At 39.8% G+C, this 22,014-nt stretch overlaps 1 protein-coding gene across 1 annotated transcript in view; it reads right to left on the reverse strand.

Annotated features, from left to right (window-relative positions):
• Positions 1–20,205: 20,205 nt before the first annotated feature.
• LOC122829212 (fibulin-2-like) overlaps positions 20,206–22,014 on the reverse strand; it is a 29,005-nt gene continuing 27,196 nt past the window's right edge. Inside the window, exon 17 of the mRNA XM_044113584.1 lies at positions 20,206–21,394. Coding sequence (XP_043969519.1) covers positions 21,037–21,394 — 358 coding nt within the window. The 3' untranslated portion in view covers positions 20,206–21,036. The remainder of the gene's footprint in view (positions 21,395–22,014) is intronic.

Raw genomic sequence — 22,014 nt, forward strand, 5'->3', positions numbered from 1 at the left:
CTGTCAGTTTAATTTGGCTCCCTAAATTGTCCTTAAATTGTGTCTCTTTGTTGCCGTGTTAGGGCGTGGCGACCTATCCAGAGTGACCACCATGTTTATGGTTCAGAGGAACAGATTTTATTGCACTTACTCTGCTGCGTCCCTATTTCCAGAAGGGAAATTTAATTGCCAGTGAATCCAACAAATTGTTTATTAATCTTCTATTTAAGAAACAGTTTTAAAAAGGTCACAAAATATTCAAAGGTTGACGCTGGCCCCTTTAAATAGGATTCCTGGGATTTGTCATTTTGATATCCCTATTAAGGAGCTCCATCTGGGGCAGACCCCAATCACCAGCTGCTCCTGGGCTCACTGCTCTGCTCCTGACTGAGACCTCCAAGCAGCAAACATTGATGAGTTCATGTACAGGAGGAATTCCAGTTGTGAAGCAACAGCTGGTGTTCAGCATATGGTTGCTACAAAATGCCCTGTATGCAAATAATATAATTTTTCGAAGTTGTTAACTATCAACATTTTTCTGCCACTATTACTCTCATAAGAAAATGCATTAAAACACAGACTTATTCATTCTGTCATGAATGTTAGCAAAGCAGCCTGGTTGGAAGAATACATTGAGGACTACATCACATATTTCCTTGATGCAGAGCTTAAATTTACTCAACAAAATGCTCATGCCTTGCAGGTTGATGTGTGCATCCTCTTCTTTTTTTTTTGGGTTAAACCCAGAAAAATGAAAAATATTTGATCAACCTGTAAGAATGCCCTGAAGGACAAATACGGAAGGATTTTCTGTCAGTTTGAGCATCAAGCTTTATGAATCTTCTTATAATTAAGTTTTCTACTGAAGGATGCAAAGTTTGTATGCTGAATATATACAAACATATATACATATGTAATATGCATATAGACATATGTATATACATGTCTTTATATGTATATGTATGCACATACTTCCACAGTACATGACCTAATGTCTATTTTACATGTGTGTATAAAAACAAAATTATTAAGACTCAACACAGGACCTGGTGGTACCCCATTATTAGTCAACAAATCAGCGTTATGTTTTTTATTCTTATTCTTATTATTTGTACAAACTGGTATCTATTATTAAGGTGACTGCTGATCCATGTGCTCGTTAAAACAAGTTGTTGTTAACTATCACAAGCAAAATTTTTGGTCTTAGCAGCATTAAATATCAGAAAGTACAAATAAATAATGTCGTCTGAGATTTACTGAAGATTGCTTTACTGAACAGAGTTCTATATCTTTACTAACCAAGAGTGACATATGTTATTTTTTTAAATTAACAATATTTGCGGAGAAGTGTGCTAATCAGACACTCTCCTCCTTCTTTTTGTCAAATTAATTCGTATAGTCATATGATCAATTTACTTTCATTTTTGCTTCTATTTTAATTTGTATTTATGGGGAAAGAGTACCGTACAAAATGTTTTAGTTTTTTTTCTCAGTAGTCTCGAACCAATTATCTGCAAACACAGCTGTCTTGATTTTTTTTATTATCTGCAAGTCTTTTTTTCTTCCCCATGATTTCCACATCTAACTGACTTTGAAGTTTTGATTAAAGTCTTCAAGAGTAAACAGCAGCAAGACCACAAAGATCAGATTTTTCATCACGCATCTTTGAAATAATTTTGAGTCATCAGTTCCTGTGGAAACAAGTTTGAAGATAACTAATTCAGGTAGCCCATATTCTAGTCAATGAGGCAGAGTTTAATAAATATACTGAAACACCGCCTAAAAGGTAAAATTCTGCTGTAAAGAGGAAGCTTCAAACTGCTTGGATGGACTGCCTTGGAAAAGTAAAGAGGACACATTTAAATGCCTCCACAAGATGAATGTGCTCTTTCTTAAAAGAATATTTTTATTAATGCATCCAGACATTCTCACCTAAGAAGCTATTTGTTTTTTGTTTGTTTGTTTTTTTGTGGCTAAGAAGGATATTTCTCCATCATAAATCTGACAAAGGTTTTACTTGAACTGAAAAGTTCAACAAGCAGCATTGTAACATAATAAACAAATGTTTTCCGGTTCTGGAAGTGCAAAGGCTGACTAACACTGTCAGGCAGTAGATAGTCATGGTGGCACAGCCAGGACTTTCAACAGCCTTTTTGAGGCCACCCAGAACTGCATGTTTCACCAAACAATTTTCATCAAAATAAATAAGCACATAGCCAAAGTAAATCTGTTGTGATCTGTGTTTATTTCTGAGTTTTCCTGTGTCTTTGAGTCTCTTCGTTGTCCTGTCTCTCCTTGATTACTCCCAGTTGTGTCTCGTTCCCTGATTACCTCCTGTGTATTTAGTCTCACCTGTGTCTCGGTGTCTTGGTCGGGTCCTTGTCGTTACTTGCTGCCCTTGGCATTTGTCGTTCCGTTCCTGAGTGTCCAGTCTGCTGTAGGAATAAACCATCCCATCAACCGCCAGCAGAATTTCTCCATCCGTTGCCGATATATCATATCCATCGATTTTGTTTCCAGCTTACCTCCATCAAAAGGTATCACCACTATTCTCACCATCATTGACCGTTTCTCCAAAGCCTGTCCCCTTGTTCCTCTCAGAAAACTACCCACCGCATTCCAGACTGCTCAGCTTCTAGTTAAACACGTTTTTTGCTTACCAGGAAATCTTGCCGGACCGTGGCCTCCAGTTCATCTCACAAGTTTGGAGAAATTTTTGCAAAGCTCTGAGAATCTGATTATCTTGAGAATCAGCTGGAGTGTTTCCAGCAGCAGGTAAAGATTTTAAAGAAGGTGCTCTCAGCCAGTGGGAGTTCAGAGAGAGTGCAGCTACTGAAACATCACACTGACAAAGAAGAGTGCGTACTTGTTCTGCGCATCCTTGATAAGGTGAGAACAGAGGTGACAGCTAATCTGAACATTCTGCATGAACGCAAAAGTAAATCAGCCATAGAAGAATATGAAAGGCATGTTGAAGAGCTGCAGACCAAACCGAAGTGAGGAAGCAGCTCTGATGGCTCAGCAGTACCAAGAGGTATGGATCCAGCAGCAATTGGAGTTGGCCCAGAGGGGTCGCTACAGGGACGTAGAGATCCTGCCATCTCCGCTGCTGCTGGAGGAAATGGGTTTTGAATCGGACTATGATCTGTGGAAGCACAAGTTTCACACCCCACCTGTCACCACTCCAGAAACCCCGCCAACCCAAACCGACATCTTCAAATTGGATATAGAGGAGGACTTTACTCACCTTTTCAACCAGTTCAGGAGTAACTCAGCAGTGTTGGAAATTCTGTTTAAACTCTATGACGAGTTCATTCAGAAAAAGCACTCCTCTCCCAACCCTGTTCCAATCTCCGCCCCTTAGCCCGTTCCGGTCTCTGCTCTCAGGCCCGTTCCTGTCTCCGCTTCCAAGCCCGTTCCAGTATTCATTTCTAGAGCCTGTTCCAGATCCTGTTCTTGATTCCACCCTGGAGCCCGATTCAGGTTCCACTCCAGGCCCAACCCAGGCCGTGTTGCCAGCCACAGTCCCCATGTTTATGGGGTTCCAGGTGGGGTTCTGATTGGCACCAGGACAACAGGCAGCGTGGTTGGTGGCTTTTCCTGCTCTAGTAAGTGGGTGTCTTCCCCGGGATCCTCCAGAGTCTCCTTGTGTTCCTCCAGAATTTCCTTGTATTCCTCCGGAGCTTCTTAGTGCCTCCAGTGTCCCTTCAGAGTTCCCTTGTGTCCCCTCCGAGTTTCTGAGTGTCCCCTTTGAGCCTTCTAGTGTTCCCTCGTTGCCTCCCTGTGTCCCTCTCAGAAAACTACCCTTCGTGTCCCTTAGTATTTCCTCAAAGTCTCCTCCCCTTTGTGTTCCTCCCGAGTCCCAGCTTCCTGGTGCTCCTCCCAAGAACCCCAGAGACTCTTCTTTGCTGTCTCCGGGCATCTGGCCCTGCCGCCGTCAAAGTCCACTGAACTTCTTCTATGGTTCTCGCCTCCAGCGTTGCGGACGGCCACTGGATCACCGCCATGGTTCCCACCTCCACCGCCGCAGAAAGCCACCTCTGTGGTTCCCGCCTCCTGCGCCGTGCCTGGCCGCCAGATCACCTCCGTGGTTCCCACCTCCAGTGTCGTGGATGCCCTCCGGACCTCTTCGTGGGCTCTGCCCCTAGTGTTGCGGAAGGCACCTGGGCTTTTCCCAGGAGTTCTGCCTCCTGTGTCTCCATCCACCTTAGTTGGGCTGGTTATTTTTTGTTTCATTGGACTCCTAGTGTTCCCTGTGCCTCCGCCCACCCTGATGGGTTGTTTTTTGTTGTTTTTGGACTCTGGCCCCCCATCCAGCTCCCCTCCGCCAACCCTTATTGGTTTTTTGTTTTTTGGGCATCTTGGAGCCACCCTTGAGGAGGGTAGTACCGTTGTGATCTGTGTTGATCTGTGTTTATTTCTGAGTTTTCCTGTGTCCTTGAGTCTCTTCGTTGTCCTGTCTCCCCTTGATTAGGAGTGTCTCGTTCCCTGATTACCTCCTGTGTATTTAGTCTCACCTGTGACTACTACTTGCCGCCCTTGGCGTTTGTTGTTCCGTTCCTGAGTGTCCAGTCTGCTGTAGGAATAAACCATCCCATCAACCGCCGGCAGGACTTCTCCGTCCGTTGCCGATACCAAAACGACCGTGGTCCCACATATCCATCGATTTTGTTTCCGGCTTACCTCATCAAAAGGTATGACCACTATTCTCACCATCATTGACCGTTTCTCCAAAGCCTGTCCCCTTGTTCCTCTCAGAAAACTACCCACCGCATTCCAGACTGCTCAGCTTCTAGTTAAACATGTTTTTCGCTTACATGGAATTCCGCAGAAAATCTTGCCAGACCGTGGCCTCCAGTTCATCTCATAAGTTTGGGGAAATTTTTTGTAAAGCTCTCAATGCGAAAGTCTCTCTGACTTCTGGTTTTCATCCCCAGACTAATGGCTTAACTGAACATATAAACCAAGAATTAGAATCCACTCTTCACAGTTTCACTTCTACAAATCCTGCTGACTGGAACCAATTTCTTTCCTGGGTAGAATATGCACAAAACAGGCACGTTTCCGCTGCGTTTTCCTCACCACCATCACATGACAGAAGGACCTGACCACAAATCAAGGTGACCATTCATCTAGATGTTTATCTTGAGAATAAGCTGGAGTGTTTCCAGCGGCAGGTAAAGATTTTAAAGAAGGTGCTCTCAACCAATGGGAGTTCAGAGAGAGTGCAGTTACTGAAACATCACACTGACAAAGAAGAGTGCGCACTTGTCATCCTTGATAAGGTGAGAACAGAGACGACACTCTTCGCTGTTTCACTTCTTCAAATCCTGCTGACTGGAACCAATTTCTTCCCTGGGTAGAATATTCACATGACAGCCATGTTTCCGCTGTGTTTTCCTCACCACCGATCACCACCACCACATGACAAAATCAAATTGTTTTTCTTTCTGTTTCAGATGGAAAGTGTATCACAAAAAAAACTTGTAGCTCAATATAAAACTCACTACATACTCAAGAAAATGTCCTCAACCTAACAATCTTTAAACATAATATCATCAGTGGTACACCAACCATCAGAGTAATTACATTTTTGTCACTCAACACCCTGATTGTTTAGTAAAGTCTAGAAATGATTCAGGAAGTAATTATGCCAAATTTTCCCTCCTTTCAACTGCAGATCTTTAAATGCAATTCAATAGGTTGCTGCAAAACAACCTGCAGTTATATATAATTAATATAACTTAATTTAAAATCTAATGTAATTTTGCGCAATGTAAATCAAGTCATTGTTGCATTCAAAAATCAAATTGCACATTCCAGGTGTCATCAAATCTTAATGCAAGTTTGGTCTCATTTGTAAGTCTATTTTAACCACTGCTGCATTTTTATGGTGGTGAATGCAGCAGTGCAGGTCCAGACCAGAGGGTCTAATTCTCCTTGCATTGCAACTTAATTTATTCTGACAATCTCACATGTGCACATTAACCATATTGCATTTCTTCTTTAAGTCCTCTTTCAACTAAAACTCACACACACTTTCAACATTATATATGTAAAGAGATAAAATCAGTTCCTCTCACAAACAAAACCCTAATTTGACCCTAAATTTGGGCTGTAAACTCAAAAATTTAGGTGAACGAAAGAAATAATAGTGACTGAAGACACTCCTTGAATTTTGATCTCTCCTGCTGAGTTATTTGAATGTGAGTACAATCAGGCGTTTTCATGACTCTGAGCAGATATGCATCTGTAGATTCTGGCCAAAGCGTAGGGCTTCATTTGCACTGAATTGTTGGCTCAGGCTGCCCTCTCTTTGCATACCTGCGCTTGTGCATGATTCTGCATGCATGCATGAATGCAAAGGTCTTTGGGTTTTTCTTGCTCGCAACTTTTTTGTACCAGAAAGCTTGGGTTGCAAAGTTAAAGGCACACTGATGATGCATTTTGTTGCACACGTGAACTCTCTCATTTCCGTTGAACAAGCTTTGAAGGAAGTGCAGTAAAATTCACACTGGTCTCTTAACATTTTAGAGCCACGGTTTTGATTTAATGTTGTCTCCTGCTCATCTGTGATTGACCAAAATACATAAAACAGATGAGACTTCTCTTTTAAATCTGGCTGAAAGGAATGCACGTTTGGTCTTTGTTTGCCTTGGGGCCTGTTACCTGCACCAAACAAGTTTTCTTTTTTTTTTCTTTCAGAGAATGAAAAAGACTGATAGCACCTACTGGGGGCTTCAATATATTTACAATTGTAACACAAAACATTGTCTGGTATAACTCCTGAGTCTTTTATGACAGTGAATTTTCAGTTTGAGGCATCATAAAAGCAACTGCTGATATAGAATGATGAAGCCAAGAGGAGCTAAAATTAAATTTGTGGAACTAAGTAAGAATAGTTCTAACAAGGCTATTAAACATCACAAATGTCAGTAACAACCTATCTGATCCAAAAATACAAATAATGTATCTATTTTATGCAATGAAGGGAAATTGTATTGTAATTTTGCTAAAGACTGACATTGTTTATTGCTTTCAAGCACCTGGTTGTGGCTTGTTTGGGACAACAAGATGTTCTTTGCACTTCTGGACTGGAACTCCATGGATTCTTACTGAAACATTTAGAAGCTTAGAAATGTGTCTGTAACCAATACCATCAGCACATTTTGCAAATATCAGTTTGTGAAGGTCTTGAGAGATGTTGCCTTTTATTTATCAGTGACTCCTAATCAGGTCTCTTTCAAAAAGATTTTATCTCAAGGGATTTTCTAGTAAAGTAATGGTTTGTTACACGATTGTCATGAGAAGCCTTTTTATAGGAAGTTAGTTAGGACTAAACCAGATAACAATGAGGTACATTGACATGGAACAAGATGGCTTACCAAATATTGACAGACTGCAGCTGGTCACTTCTTTTCTGCATGTTCTCGGTGCATTGTAAATTCTCTTTGTTACACAAAACTTATTTATGTTCTCATCTCTTTATTTAATTTCTTATTAAGTGTGAATTATTTGAGTTGTTAATGGCATTTTGTGTAAATTGCCTTTCAGTAGTTCCATTAGAGACACTTTTACTGAGAAAATGCTGCTTGACATGTCAGATACTTTCTCTCCCACTGAACTTCACAATGGCTTTATTGTCATTGTCTTAAATCACCCCGTAATTAGTTATTCTTTATTCAGATCCAATACTAATCTCTCAAGAGGCGTATTCTTCTTCCCAGAACTGACTTTTTAAGCCTATAATGAATCTGTCCTTTAATTTCAAAGTCAGTGAAGGCGCTGCCATTCCCTTGTTATGCGTTTCTGTGTGTATGAACACATACATACAAGTATAGACACGAATGTGGACTGTAAACTTTCACCGTTTTTTTTTCTACTATATTTCACTGTTTTGACAGTTTTTCTGTGCTTTTCCTCCCTGTGTATCCAGCGAAATCCTGACCTACCAAGACGATGTCCCACAAACGCTGTAAGTGATTCTCTCTAAAGCCCTTTCTCATGAATTCAGCCCTGACCAAAACATTCACAGTTCAGCAGATCCTCATGCAAAAGCTGTAAGTGAGACAGAAAAGGCACGCAGCTTTCCCGACACAATCACAAGTCTAATGAGCCTTTACACCTTAAGCTTCCCCAGAGAGATGTGAAAAAAAAAATCCAAATAAAAGACTATCTTAATGAAACAATGACTAAGCTTTTCAAATGTGGAATCCCTACCTCATTAAAGACTTTTAGCCAAGATCCATTGCATTCATCAATTTCTAAATTGTGCCTAAACAAAGGAATTTCACAAGATCGCACGCACAATTAATTAAAATGCTGTGCACATGGGAATTTTTCAACTTAATGTCTTGAGTTTTTTTGTGTTGTCAGAGCTGTGGGAATGATACTAAGTTTTAAACGAGGAAGAAGCTCAGATGAAAAAGCTAGAAAAGCTCCTTCGGCTTAGCCTTAACCTTAATAGTGGCACTGCGGGGACACCTAACATAGAATTAAATGCAATTATGAAAAAATGTTTCCAACCAAAGAGGTGCCTGTGAGAGGGAAACCAGAGAGGCTGTGTTCTTCACACAGCCCCAGGTGCCTAGAGGATATGGCAGTCCTCTTCATATTGGCAGCTGTTTGATCAGACTGTGCTCCTCTGCTGTACCGTCGCTTCAGGTCTGAGCTAAACACCTCATCAGATTCAAAGGAGACACTTTGTCTCCAATGCACTCCAGGCTCTTTCCATAAACACACCTGAATGATTCCTTTGAGCCTGCTTGCTTGATTCTGGCCTATATTTTACTTTTAGAAGGCGGAAGGTGTCCCACAGGGTTGGAGCTGGAGTGTTATTTCAGTGTCACAATAACTTGTAGTGAAGGTGTAAGAAATTGTGCATCTTATAGTTTGCAGATTGATTGTGAGAGATAATATGTTCAGCGAGCAGCAGAACAGGGACTGAATTCCCCACAGACGCTGGTTGTGAAAAGAGACTTACCTCTGTGCTGATCATGGTTATCAGCCATACGAGATGGCTGATAACAGAGGTGTGGTGCTCTTCAAGTGTGTGCGTGTAAGTGTGTGTATGTTTGCATGCACTTGTGTGATCTGAGTGACTGCACAACAAAGAGTCTGAATGGATTTAGTCAAAGCTCAAACGCTGATGCAGCTGCATTCCCGGAGGTTTATGATGTGAAACACCAAAGGAAAGGAAACAATGATCGCATTCATGAGATGTCATTTTCTCCCACTTTTATCTCTGGAATTTGTTGAGTATTTTACCTCTTTTACACAATGTAATGTGATCAAAACTGTATTTTGTTGTTCGTTTGGCAAATGGAAGTTACCGCTGCAGAGGATTCAGATTTACAGCCGTACTGATCAAATATGGTGACAAATAAATAAAGCATTCATCTCCATTGCCAAAGTCATGGGAAAAGTTCTGCACAACATTTGAAGCAGCAACATCCATGTATATGGCTGCATCTGTAAAGAAATTTAGGTGCATCCCACAATACATCATGGCTTCAGCTTATAGAGACTTACAAAAACTGATTTATGCACAGGAAGGCAATGGTCAGGTTAATCCTATGCTATATACATGGTTTCACATGCTTGCATATAATGGGCTTTATATACCACTTTAAGTATATCTAATTTCAGGGGCTGCATGTTTTGAAGGACCTACTTGATGTGGGATAAGTCATGTCAACTGTTCTGTTCAGTGACACAAGCAGCTGGCACCTCACAATGCCAAATTTTGAGTACTGACGACCAACTGTGTTCCATTTAAAATTTTCGACTACAGTCCACTAAGTGGCAATAATGCATTGGCGTACATATGTTATTAACAGTCTGCTCAGAACAAGAGAGGAAAATAATTGAAAAGCAAGAACAAAAATGATCTATTATCTGAAATTAATGCTGGTTTTTTTATTCTTGTCACAGAGACAGAAATTATCCTCCCTGGGAAAAGACTAGATGTCTCATCATTATACGTCAATAAAGGAAGCTTTGCTGTTTTTCTTCTTCTGGTCTTGATTTTACTTGTCATTTTCTTTGTCTGATGTGGGTTTGGATTCCTTATGACTAGGAATAGCTTAAATTATCTCTCTTTTGTTCAGGCAACACGGCCACAAAACCTGAACTCTGATGAACTTCGCTTGCGAAGCTTTCCAAACAAACACTTTGACCAATTTTTGTATATAACATACTAACTGAGACCTCCAGACTTTTATGTATAGCTTTGCAGTTTTGCTTCCCTTTCTTATATGGTGAAATAAATATTTAAAATGGTGGTGGTGTAACACTTTTCTTCAGTTGTTATAAAAATCCTATATGTATTAGAATATAAATTAAAAGAAATTTGACACCTTGAAATTGGGCCTCTGTGTCTTTGAGAAGCTTCTTTTCCCTACACTCCACCATAAGCATGTCATCATAAGGTTACTCCATTATGCCATTAATCACTATTATTAGGAGAGTTGGACTGAGATGTTGTAATTATGACAAATTCAGAAGACTGATAGTTCGGCCAGATGTTTCCTAATTGCTGCTGTCGCTAGCCTGGATGAGCTGATGAGATGAACAGGTGAGGTGACTGACTAACTTAAAAAGCGTCATGAAGTGGTGGTGAAGGAAAATGCAGCAGGCTCAGGATGAGAGGAGAAATGATGGTACAAACAAATCCAAAAAACAGTCCGAAATCCTGGCAGCACAGCAGAGCGGAAGGCAGAGGCTCAGCAATGGCAGCAACAGGACATATGAAGGACCAACAACAGCTTAGAACACAGACCTGACGAGGAACAGAGGACACAGGTGAGGTTAAATACACAGAGGGTAGTCAAGGAACGAGACACACCTGGGAACTAGTCAAGGGGAGACAGGACAACACAGAGATACAGGAACTTAAACACACAGAGAAACTCAAATCACAACAAAACGTTAGTCAGACATTGTTTTTACAAGGAATTCAAGAACCACCTCATTACAAAATCAATTGTTTTAACAAATATTTTTTATTGAGTTGTAAAAGAAGGATAAAAAACATTAATGGGACATGTAATTAAAGACTAGTCACTGTCTTTATAAGTTTTATTTTTCAATTAGTATCTGTGTTTGATGTCAAATTGTGACTATTTAAACAAATTTAAATCAGCTCCAGATTATTTATCTTAAAAAACCCTTAAAGATCAGCTGAAAAAGAATCTATAAACTTCCATCAGTTCTTTCCAAAAATATATGTGAAGTTTAATCACAAGGCTTGCAGGTGTGCCTGCAGCTGTTGGCTCAAAATCAACATTTTCAGCATGGTTGCAAAATTTTATCCTGCATGGGAGTCATGGAAAAAGTTTTGGCTTTCCAGAAGGAGAAGTTGACCCAGTTCACAGAGGTAAAGACTTTTCTGTTTGGAATATCATGTTCTACTCAGCTGGGGAAATGATCAAGTTGTTTGGCCAAAGAAACAGTGAGTATATTCCATGGAGCTTAGCCATAACAAATACTAGCATTAATTGTTCTAGAAATGTTTGAGAAGTTTAAAAGGTCTTTGATAAGTTCACTTCGTAAAGTGATTTAAATGCACAAACTCTGAAAGTGAATAACTTTTCTTGTTCTAAATTCAAAGCAGCCTCAACCAGGAGATAATAGTGTTACTGTTTCCTTCTCAGTAGCTTTTACCACATGAAACAAACTAAATATTTTCTTTCTTTGTTTTTGGTTTTCAAAGGAAACCCACATTTCATCTTAACAAAAGAATGACTGTTTTATTATTAACAAAATATGTTAATGTTGATGGCCAAGTGTAAGCAGAGTTTTGAATGAACAAAAGGACAAAAAAATAGTTTTCAATGAGTGGACATTATCAGCACACTGTTCAGATGTAGCTTTCATATTAAACTAAAACTAAACCAAAAAAGGTTGCAGTAGTAAGTGTATTTCTTAAGAAGAGATTCTGCTGCTACAAACATTTCAGGAAATGCAAAGATTATATTTTATCAATGTTATTTATTAGCCACCTACCTAAAAGAAAAATTTCACAAGTGTTTAAAACTGTTTTCAGTCAGCTACAGATATGATGACAGGTGAGGTTTCTTTTTATCCCTGAGTGAAACGTGGGCCCTTCTGGAAGGCCTCCTGAGGGTGCAGATATATCTGCACCATTCCTTTGGTTTGGTGCAAGATATTGTTGATGAGCTGGGGAAATTTCCCTCTGTAACAGGGCCATTATCTGGGCGTGCTTTTTTGTGAGTCATAAGCGTGCGCATCAGTGACAAGTTCAACAATTACACAGAAATAACAACAAATCAAGCTGTCGTTGAAAAAAGGTTTCTTGAAGCGTATAAAGAGCTATGAGTGACATGATTTATGCTGATTGCTGCTTGTGTTTTTGAATAAGAATATTGAGCAGCTGTCAGTCAGTATAAAACTGCTCACAGACTGCACGATTTACAGCCCATAAGCATCAATCTTTTTATAACAAAACACTCCCAGCGCTCAGGTGAATGTTCTTTATCAAATAACAACAAATACGTGTTTTCAAGGAGTGGCCTAATGTAATTTGTTCCCGTACTTAATGAATTTTGCTTTTATAAATGAAAGACTGACCATAAAATACTTTGCTTTGGGCATAAACACAAACAAATGTACATGTCCCGCAGAAATTTCGAAGACGTGTCTTTTTGGAAAGAGAACACAAGGTTTTCTGCTCCGCTGCCGGAGGGAGCAGAGATAAAGAGAGTAATAGTTAGACTGTGGTCACATTGGTATGCAGACAGCCTTGAAAGCAGCACAGTACCTGTTGCATCTTGCAAATTCATTTGCTCAATATTGTGAAATTTCACCACTTAAATCGGGGAGCAACACAAGGAGGATTGAATGAAGCAGATGCAAATGATGTGGAGTTTCCAGGTAATAGACGGCCATTTGCCTCTTCTTGTAATACTCATTATTCATGCTGTCTTGTTAAAAAATTTGATTATAATATTTGGCTGTTTACGTATGTCAAGTTGCAATCAGACATATTGTTTTTATTTATGACTACATGCACTCAAGATGATTTGTCAAAGTATAATCAAAGTTTTTATAGAGAGAGAGACAACCTGTTGTATTGCTGAAAACTTAGTTATTGTAAGAAGTAAATACTCCCTTTTACAATTACAGGCTTGTACCATATACAGTATATCTGTTATAGATCATATTGATAAAATTGGGTCTTGATCAAGTTTAAAAAGATTTAAATCCAACATCAATTGGACAAAAAGCAGACATTCCAGATTATTACAATATGCTATGACCGGGGTGCCCAAAATCGGTCCTCAAGGGCCGGCATCCTGCACGTTTTAGTTCTCTCCCTTGTGGCAGAAACAACCTTCTCAGGATGTCAATGTTCTACTTAGGCCTCTCAAGAGCCATCATTTGATCCAGGTGCGTTAAACCAGGGAGAGAACTAAAACATGCAGGATGCCGGCCATTGAGGACCAACTTTGGGCACCACTGTGCTATGTCCTCTGCCCACATAGGGAGAATAACATGCAGATATAATGTGACCGTGGAATTTAAAGGGGATGCCCTTTTCGTCAGCATGACTGTAATTAAAAAAGGAAATCCGTGTCTTGTGGACCTAAATTAAGGTGTCAGGTTTGATGCATGTAAAACTGTAACTAAAAATCCATTCTTACTCGCTCATGGTTACAGGGTCACAGGAACTGTTGTATATTTCTAGTGATTTGTGAAAAATATTTGAAAGAAATAGCTCTATTTTGTACATAGAAAAACCTTTGAATGTTTTGGGGACAGAAAGTATTCAGATCCCTTTAAATTTGCAGCCATTTGCCAAAATTGTATCATTTATCATGAATGTACACTCAGTATCCCATTTTGACAGAAAATCCCTGCAGAAATATAGACATTTTTGAGCTAGTAAAGCCATGACCTTTCATGGGAATCATGCAACAAGTTTTTCACACCTGGATTTGGGGATCCTCTCCCATTCCTCCTTGCAGATGGGCTGATGACCTAACTGATTGCAGGTGTGGAGAGAGCAGAAAGCATGCAGGCGGAGGAGAGAGAGAGAGAAAGACGAAGAGACACAGGGGGCGAGGGAGAGCGCACTGGGGACAAGGAAATGGAATCTAACACAATAACTTGACATTAGAAACAAAACAAAAACAAGAGTAACTAAGAAAAGGACTAGACACAAGAAATAAACATAACTAGAACCATTAAGAAGGAACCGAAGTAAAAATAGAAACAGTTATAAAACCCAAAACAAACTCAAGAAGTTAATGCAATCAATGCGTTTTATTCCATTCATCCATCCATCCATTTTCTGTTCACCCTTGTCCCTAATGGGGTCGGGAGGGTTGCTGGTGCCTATCTCCAGCACCGCTCCTGGCGAGAGGCGGGGTCACCCTGGACAGGTCGCCAGTCTGTTGCAGTGCGTTTTATTGATCATATTAAAATTTAAAAGGCAAAGTGTTTTTTTTGTTGTTTTTTTTTGCTCTAAGCTGCTATACTTTACAAATGGAATAAGAATTAGAACAGATGGCAGTAACTCACTTATTCAAGAAACAGAAGGTTGAAATTAAATAGACAATAATACATTAGTTACATTGCAATTTTGTATTCATATACAAATACAAACAAGGGAAACAAAAAAGGGTTCAATATCTTCAACAGTTGTTGTCCACTTCAAAAATCTTAGATCTCTGTTTTTAAAGGCTTTTCCAAATGTTTTTATGAGGTTTTCGTCCTGGTCGTGGAACACTGGACCAGCTCTACACCCTCAGCAGGGTCCTGGAGGGTGCATGGGAGTTCGCCCAACCATGTGTTTTGTGGACTTGGAGAAAGCGTTTGACCGTGTCCCTCGGGAAGCTCTGTGGGGAGTTTTCCGGGAGTATGGGGTACCGGGCTCCTTGATACGGGTGTCAGGTCCCTGTATGACCGGTGTCAGTCTGGTCCACCTTGCCTGCAGTAAGTTGGGCTCATTTCCGGTGAGAGTTGGACTCCGCCAGGGCTGCCCTTTGTCACCTTTTCTGTTCATTACTTTTATGGACAGAATTTCTAGGCGCAGCCAAGGTGTTGAGCGGATCCGTTTTGGTGGCCTTAGGATTGCATCTCTGCTTTTTACAGATGATGTGGTACTTTTGGCTTCATCAGGTCGTGATCTGCAGCTCTTGCTGGAGCAGTTCGCAGCCAAGTGTGAAGCGGCTGGGATGGCAATCAGTGCCTCCAAATCCGAGGCCATGGTCCTGAGCCGGAAAAAGGTAGAGTGCCTTCTCCAGGTCGGGGTTGGGGGATGTCCTGCCCCAAGTGGAGGAGTTCAAGTATCTCGGGATCTTGTTCACGAATGAGGGAGGAAGGGAATGGGAGATCTACATGCGGATTGGCGCAGCGTCTGCAGTCAAGCTGGCGCTGTACCGGTCCGTCATGGTGAAGAGAGAGCTGAGCCAAAAAGCGAAGCTCTCAATTTCCCAGTCGATCTACGTTCCCACCCTCATCTATGGTCATGAGCTTTGGGTCATGGCCAAAAGAACGAGATAGGGGATACAAGCGGCTGAAATGGGTTTTCTCCGTAGGGTGTCTGGGCTCTCCCTTAGAGATAGGGTGAGAAGCTCAGTCATCCGGGAGGGACTCAGAGTAGAGCCGCTGCTCCTTCCCGTCAAGAGGGGCCAGTTGAGGTGGCTCGGGCATCTGGTCAGATGCCCGAGCCAGGGAGGCGTCCAGGATGCCTCCTGGACGCCTCCCTGGTGAGGTGTTCTGGGCACGTCCCACCAGGAGGAGGCCCCGAGGAAGACCCAAGACACGCTGGAGAGACTATGTCTGGGAACGCCTTGAGATTCCTCCGGAGGAGCTGGAAGAAGTGGCTGGGGAGAGGGAAGTCTGGGCCTCCCTTCTGAAGCTGCTACCCCCGCAACCCGACCCCAGATAAGTGGAAGAAGATGGATGGATGGATGGATGGATGGATGGATGGATGTTTCAAATCATTAAAATGTCAGATTACAAAAATCTGTGCAATGTTTTTTTCTTTATTTCACTCTGGATAAAACAGGATGTGAATATAACAGCTTTATGACTTTGACTCAGAACCTTTCAGTTTTAGATCAAATAAGGTATGCTGTAGTCTTTTGATAATTAAACCATTTCTGGGCGGGGTCAAGCACCTAATGTCTCAGATATAACGTAAAGCTTCTCTGCTTCAAACTATACTTTGAAAATCTGAACAAATTTAACCAAAACCATCAAAGTGATTGGTGACATATAATCAGCATGTATTGACCCATTCATTACAAATTAGTAATTACATACCATGTAGACCTGCAGGTGTAATCCTAATTTTAGGGAGCAGAAAACACAGTTACCAGTCTTAGAAGTCACACATACCAAAGATGTTTTGCATAACATGCTGTCAGGCAGCTACCAGCGCCAAGCATCATCATCTCTGACTCTTCCGCTGTTGGTCAGGAGTTCTGCTGCCAGGGTTACCGACACGTGAGTAGGACTCCAGTAAATCGTCCCACCCAGTAAGAACTGGAGGAGAGTTTTTTTTCATTAGAGACATCCGCTCCAGAAGAAATGAGTTTCTCTTTGGTCATGTGTTAAGCTATATCAGCATTTATTAATGTATATCTATGTCTGTGGAAGCTTTTTAAACTCTTCTGTGGATCCATCACAGACAGATGTCAGACGTAGAATATGAGATCAGTTATGGAATATCTCAATAACTGTGAAGAGATGACATTCTGATAAGATGATAGGTTAAGCTATCGGGCGCCTCAGAGTGACAGGCAACCTTACATACCTTCCCTCATTTTCCTCTTAGGCAAATTCCTCTATGTTTGTTGCTCCTTCTGCAGCTCCTCTGTCTTTTTTTCTGCTCTTATAACTTCCAAATTATCACAGAGACAAGCACAATAACACCTGGCTGTAAAAGGTTTAACTTTTTTTTTTAAATAAACATTTTTTCTATCCACACAGCTTTCTCATTTTGTATACCTATTTATGTATTTTTTAAAATTACTTTATTAGCATTTTTATTTTTTCTAAGAAAGTCACTCACCACAAAAGCATCAATAACTCAGCAGTGGTTGTGGATCCACTGCAGGTGGATCCAGTGAGATGTTGTGGGAGCGCTACATGCACTGTATGAGGTGGGTTTGACTGCAGGTCGTTAGCCACACCTTTATCTAATGATGCATACTTCCCCCCTTTATGGCAGCCAGAGAAGAGGAGCGCTAGCCTGTGCTTGTCTGCTGTAGAGAATGCCCATTAATGCTTTTTTCCCCTCAGGTGATGACCACCTGAGCTATCAAAGACAAGCTTGTCTGTGACACCACCTTCCCCTTCCTCATCTCCCCCCCAGCTCATCATCCTCACCCCTCCCTTTAAAACGACCTCCGCCCAAACTGTACAGCTAAACCACATCACTAGAGAGCTCTTGGTTTCCCCTTATAATGAGGGCGGACATTTTGCACAAAATCGTGATTATCATCCTAGCAAGAGGAAAACGTTTTCCCATTTTGTATGACACTTCACCAATATTGTAAGAATGCATTTTGTTCCCCCAGAACTATTACATAAGTAGAAGTTAAAAACGGTCCTATATGGTCATTTTGCAAAAGTGTGAAGATCTATTCTACAATGCTGATGATGTTAAACATCTGATCTGGATTGTTTAAACAAGTAATATAAATAAGTTTACATTGTCTTTTACCATCTTAAAAAGAGCCACAATTTTGGAAACCATAGTCTTAAAAAATTACAAAGCCTGACTTTTTAAAAAAGTGTTTGTGTTGGGTCTTTTTTAATCTTAAGTTACTGTTTAAATAATTTTCTGAATTTGTATTTTTTTTTTTATCTGATAAAGCAGTAATCCTGCACTTTTCTATTGAACAAACATATCAACTCATGAATAAGGAAGTTTATTATGAACTCCAGCAATGTGGCACCTGGATGTACAATTAATGAAACAGAATCTAACAAAAAGCTTAGAGGTCCAGGCAGCTTTATACAGGGTGGGGTGATTACAGAATAGGAACCAGGCGAGTGATTACCTGATGAGGTTCAGCTGTGAGAAGCAGAAATCTAAAAAACCATGATCAAGGTAGATGGTAAAACATGAATACAAACTGGAAAATCACAAAAATCATCTAGAAATGAAGCATTGACAAACATCTGCATGATTAAAAGTACACAACCAAGAAAATAGAAACTCAGGAACAAGTTTAACTAGAGAGATAGAAGAAAAACGAAGAAGGAAGTAAAGAAAACAAGAAAGACAGTTGAGAGAAAAAAACAAAACTGGAAAATTATTTAACAGCAATGACATGAGGCCAATGACCTAACACAGTGCTTCCCAAAGATTTTCTGGGCCCCCCTATGGATTACAATAAAATCCCTCCCCCAAAAAAGAAAGAAAATCAACTGGGCACACATATCGTTCAACCAGACATAAACTATACACATAGTTTGTTTGCAAACTCCAATGAAGTTTATTTCACACTTCAGGTTGCAACAAAACACACTATAAACCATCTTTAAAGTGAAACACTTTTGTTTTTTTCTTTTGTTTCAGTCATCTATACTGCTTCCTGCAAACCCCCTGCAGTGGCACTGTGCTCCCCCTAAGGGGTGCACCCCCAACTTTGGGAACCACTGACCTAACCTAACTTCACAGTAAGATATGGAGATGTAAATGCAATTCAACACTCGAGAAGACAAATACGGAATTAAATAGATTAAAAGTAAAAACAGACCAGAACCAGAACCCCAAAAACTCTTCTCAATGTTGACTCACTGTCTCTAGGTTTTAAGTTAGATTTCTATATAAACATGGCTCAAAATATAGGTATATTTGAGGGTTTTTTTTTTTTTTTTTTTGCTGTAACAGTTAAAAATGAAATGTATATCCTCCAAGATGTCCATTCTTCCACAAAGTGATGTTTAATAGAGCCTTCTACCATGAACGAAGAGAGGATCCAATGATCCAAGGAGCTGCTGTCCTGAACTCAACCCACCAAACACTTGGAATCACCTCGGAGATGCTGTTTTTAACCGAAGAGGTCAATGACATCACGTTGGCTGACCTGGCTGACATTTTTTGTTTATAGTTAAATCTTTGGTTTTCTGCATCCCAGTACTGGTTTAAAAGGAAATCCCTGAGGCAAATTTGCTGTCAGTCTGCTGGTTAAGTTAATATTGAAAAAGTCTTTCTAGAAAACTAGTAGTATTTTCATTAGTAGTGTACCCAGAATGGATCTTTAGCAGAAGAGGTAACTGACCAACACAAACAAAACACTGATTAAATGTCCGTTGGAGACAAATCTGAAGCTCACTGCTAACACAGGGAGTCGAGGAAGGAAGGTTAATGTTAGAACTGCATCAAAAAACACTGTGCTTGATTTAATGAGTACAATGTCTAAAATTGCAAACTAATCACATTTCTGCTTCCACCACTTATAACTTTCCTTCAAAGCAGTCCAGCTAGAACATCATGAAGAAAGGTGCTGGAGTGTGATTTCACCCTGATGAAAGTGAGAGCATTCTGCATTAATTTTCCTTAAATCAGTTCTTCTCTCTCTGCTCCATGATTCTGGAGAAAGAAATTTATCTGATGCTGAAATAATGCATTATTTATAGTTGTACTAATATTAGCTGCTTTCAATTGATATATTGCAAAGGAGGCACCAGCCATGTTGGATGCCATTTTGCAGCATTGTGAATGCTAATTATAGCGACTTTGTGGATATTTTCCAATTTGCTACTGCGCATTCATTTCCCTTTTGTGTGAGATGAAATTTCCTGTCAGTGGCCCTTAAATCTTTGACAGATATGTGTTTAGCTCCTCTTTCAGGGCTCCTTAGTTCTCCGTCTCCTAAAAGGTAGCACTACCTTTTCTTGAAGAGCAGATAAAACAAATTAGAGGAAAGAGACATCAGTCAGTGTGCTGGGCCCTGTCATGAACCATGCATACCAGGAGTAACATCTCAGTCACTAAAGGGAAGCTATTATCATGAGTCATGTGAAGAGGAAGGATTGTGAAAGAAACTATAATTCATTAAGGTGAACAGAAAACTGATATGTGACACAGATTAATATAAATAACCTTTCTGGTAATAACAGTAGCACTAAAAAGTATGATTAGTATGGAGATCATTATTTGTGTCTGTTTGTACTTTTTATTTAAGTCTAAATTATACAGAGTAAAATGCAATACCTTCTTACTCCTGCAGGTGGAAGTGCAACACTTTTTATCTTGTGTTAAATTCTTAAGCCCTCATTCAGAAGCCTAAAAAAAATAATTGGACTTATAAAAACCTTTTTTATAATCCATCATTTATTATCTATGAGTTTCCAGAAAGGTGTGTAATATGTTAATACAGCAATACAGTAACATATATGTTTTTGGTATATATAATGCAGCATATTGGACAATTTCTGTGGAAGGTCTGTAAAAAGAATACAGCTTTATTTTTTTTTAATAAAATATTTTACATATATATATATATCATTAAATGAAAACTGTCTGACAGTACATCCCAACTTTCAAGACTTCCTTTTCAATACTTTACTGAAATAATTTCCTAACCTCAGAATTCAACATAGAAATATGATACATCTACTTGCAATATATTTAATAAAAAGGATTTTTAAAAATTAATACAAATATGGTAACATTAAATTAAGTTCTTAAACACAACACACCGGCAGCAGTGCATACTACAAAGTAAGACAAAATGTTAGATTGAGCTGAAATAACCTAGACTTAAAAATTGCATTATTAGGTTTTAATCTTAGAGGCGTTGAGTTTTGCAGAAAACACGTTTTGAAAATATGAAATGTAATATGACAACATATAACAAAAAAAATCAAAACTGCATAATTTATTTTTGTCATAGTGACAAAAATGACAAGATGTAATATTTTTAAAATTCTACATTTCTAGCAACAACTTGCTCATACAGTTCAAACTCATCACAACAGAGAACGGCATTGTTAAATATTGATTGGAAAGGACATACAGGACAATACTGTATTAACTGTATTCCATAATGGCCTAATCACAAGCCGTCATTAGAGTAAATTTGGTGTGATGAAGACGTAAAGCCTGGCTTGGAAGGTGGCAAATTTCCCCTGCCTCCAAAGTTTCATTTCTACTGTGATCAAAAAATCTCTTGGGCTCTGCACCTGTCGCTGTAGGAACACAGCACCAGTGTAGGCATTCAGTTTCCTGGTGCTGAAGTAGTTGTCCTCATTCCCCTCTGTGATAGTCACAATAACGTTGTCTCCAGAGTAGGCAGGAGCCGGTCCGATGCGGAAGATCTGAGCGGGGATGACGATGTTGGACTGGAAGCTGAGGTAATAGTAGGTGATTCTCTGAGGAGAGTTCTGACACTGTAGGTAGTTGGGACAGCTGATCCGCTCACAGCGTCTACAGGCATCAAAGGAAAGAATAAATTTACATGGAAGGCGCTGTTGCTCAGTTGTACAATCCAAAATTTTGGGAAATGTATTTTGTTTAAGTTTTGTTTTAACTGTGGGAAAGTGTAGAGTAGCTACTAGTAGTCAGTATGTTACCTACAGCAGCATTCTGAGATATCGCATTTTTGAGGATCAGAAGGAGAAGTTAATGTTTAAAGAAAGCTAATAACTATAAAAGATGATATTACTAATATTTAAAACAAGTTAACAGTTATATTATATCATGTTATATCACCTTATATATTTAACACTTACTGGGTCAAACAGTTTCACTACAGTTGAATACTAGAAAGGTATAAACTTTCAACATTCTGAACATTGTCCCTCACATTTGGCAAGTCAAGGTAGACTGCTGCCTTCAGTGCTGTCCAACCTCTTTTATTAAACACCTTTCTTCGTTTCAGTGCAGAAAAATACATTGCCATATTCTAATATCGATGATAATTGTCAGCCAGGTCATTGAGAACAGCAATTTGCAAATCACATTGGTTTCAATGTCTTGCAACTGGAATGTGGTTAAGGTGCTGCCCAAACTGACACAGACATTAAGGAAAACTGATTGTCCATTGC

Source organism: Gambusia affinis, linkage group LG01, assembly GCF_019740435.1.
Source record: "Gambusia affinis linkage group LG01, SWU_Gaff_1.0, whole genome shotgun sequence".
Lineage (NCBI taxonomy): Eukaryota > Metazoa > Chordata > Actinopteri > Cyprinodontiformes > Poeciliidae > Gambusia > Gambusia affinis.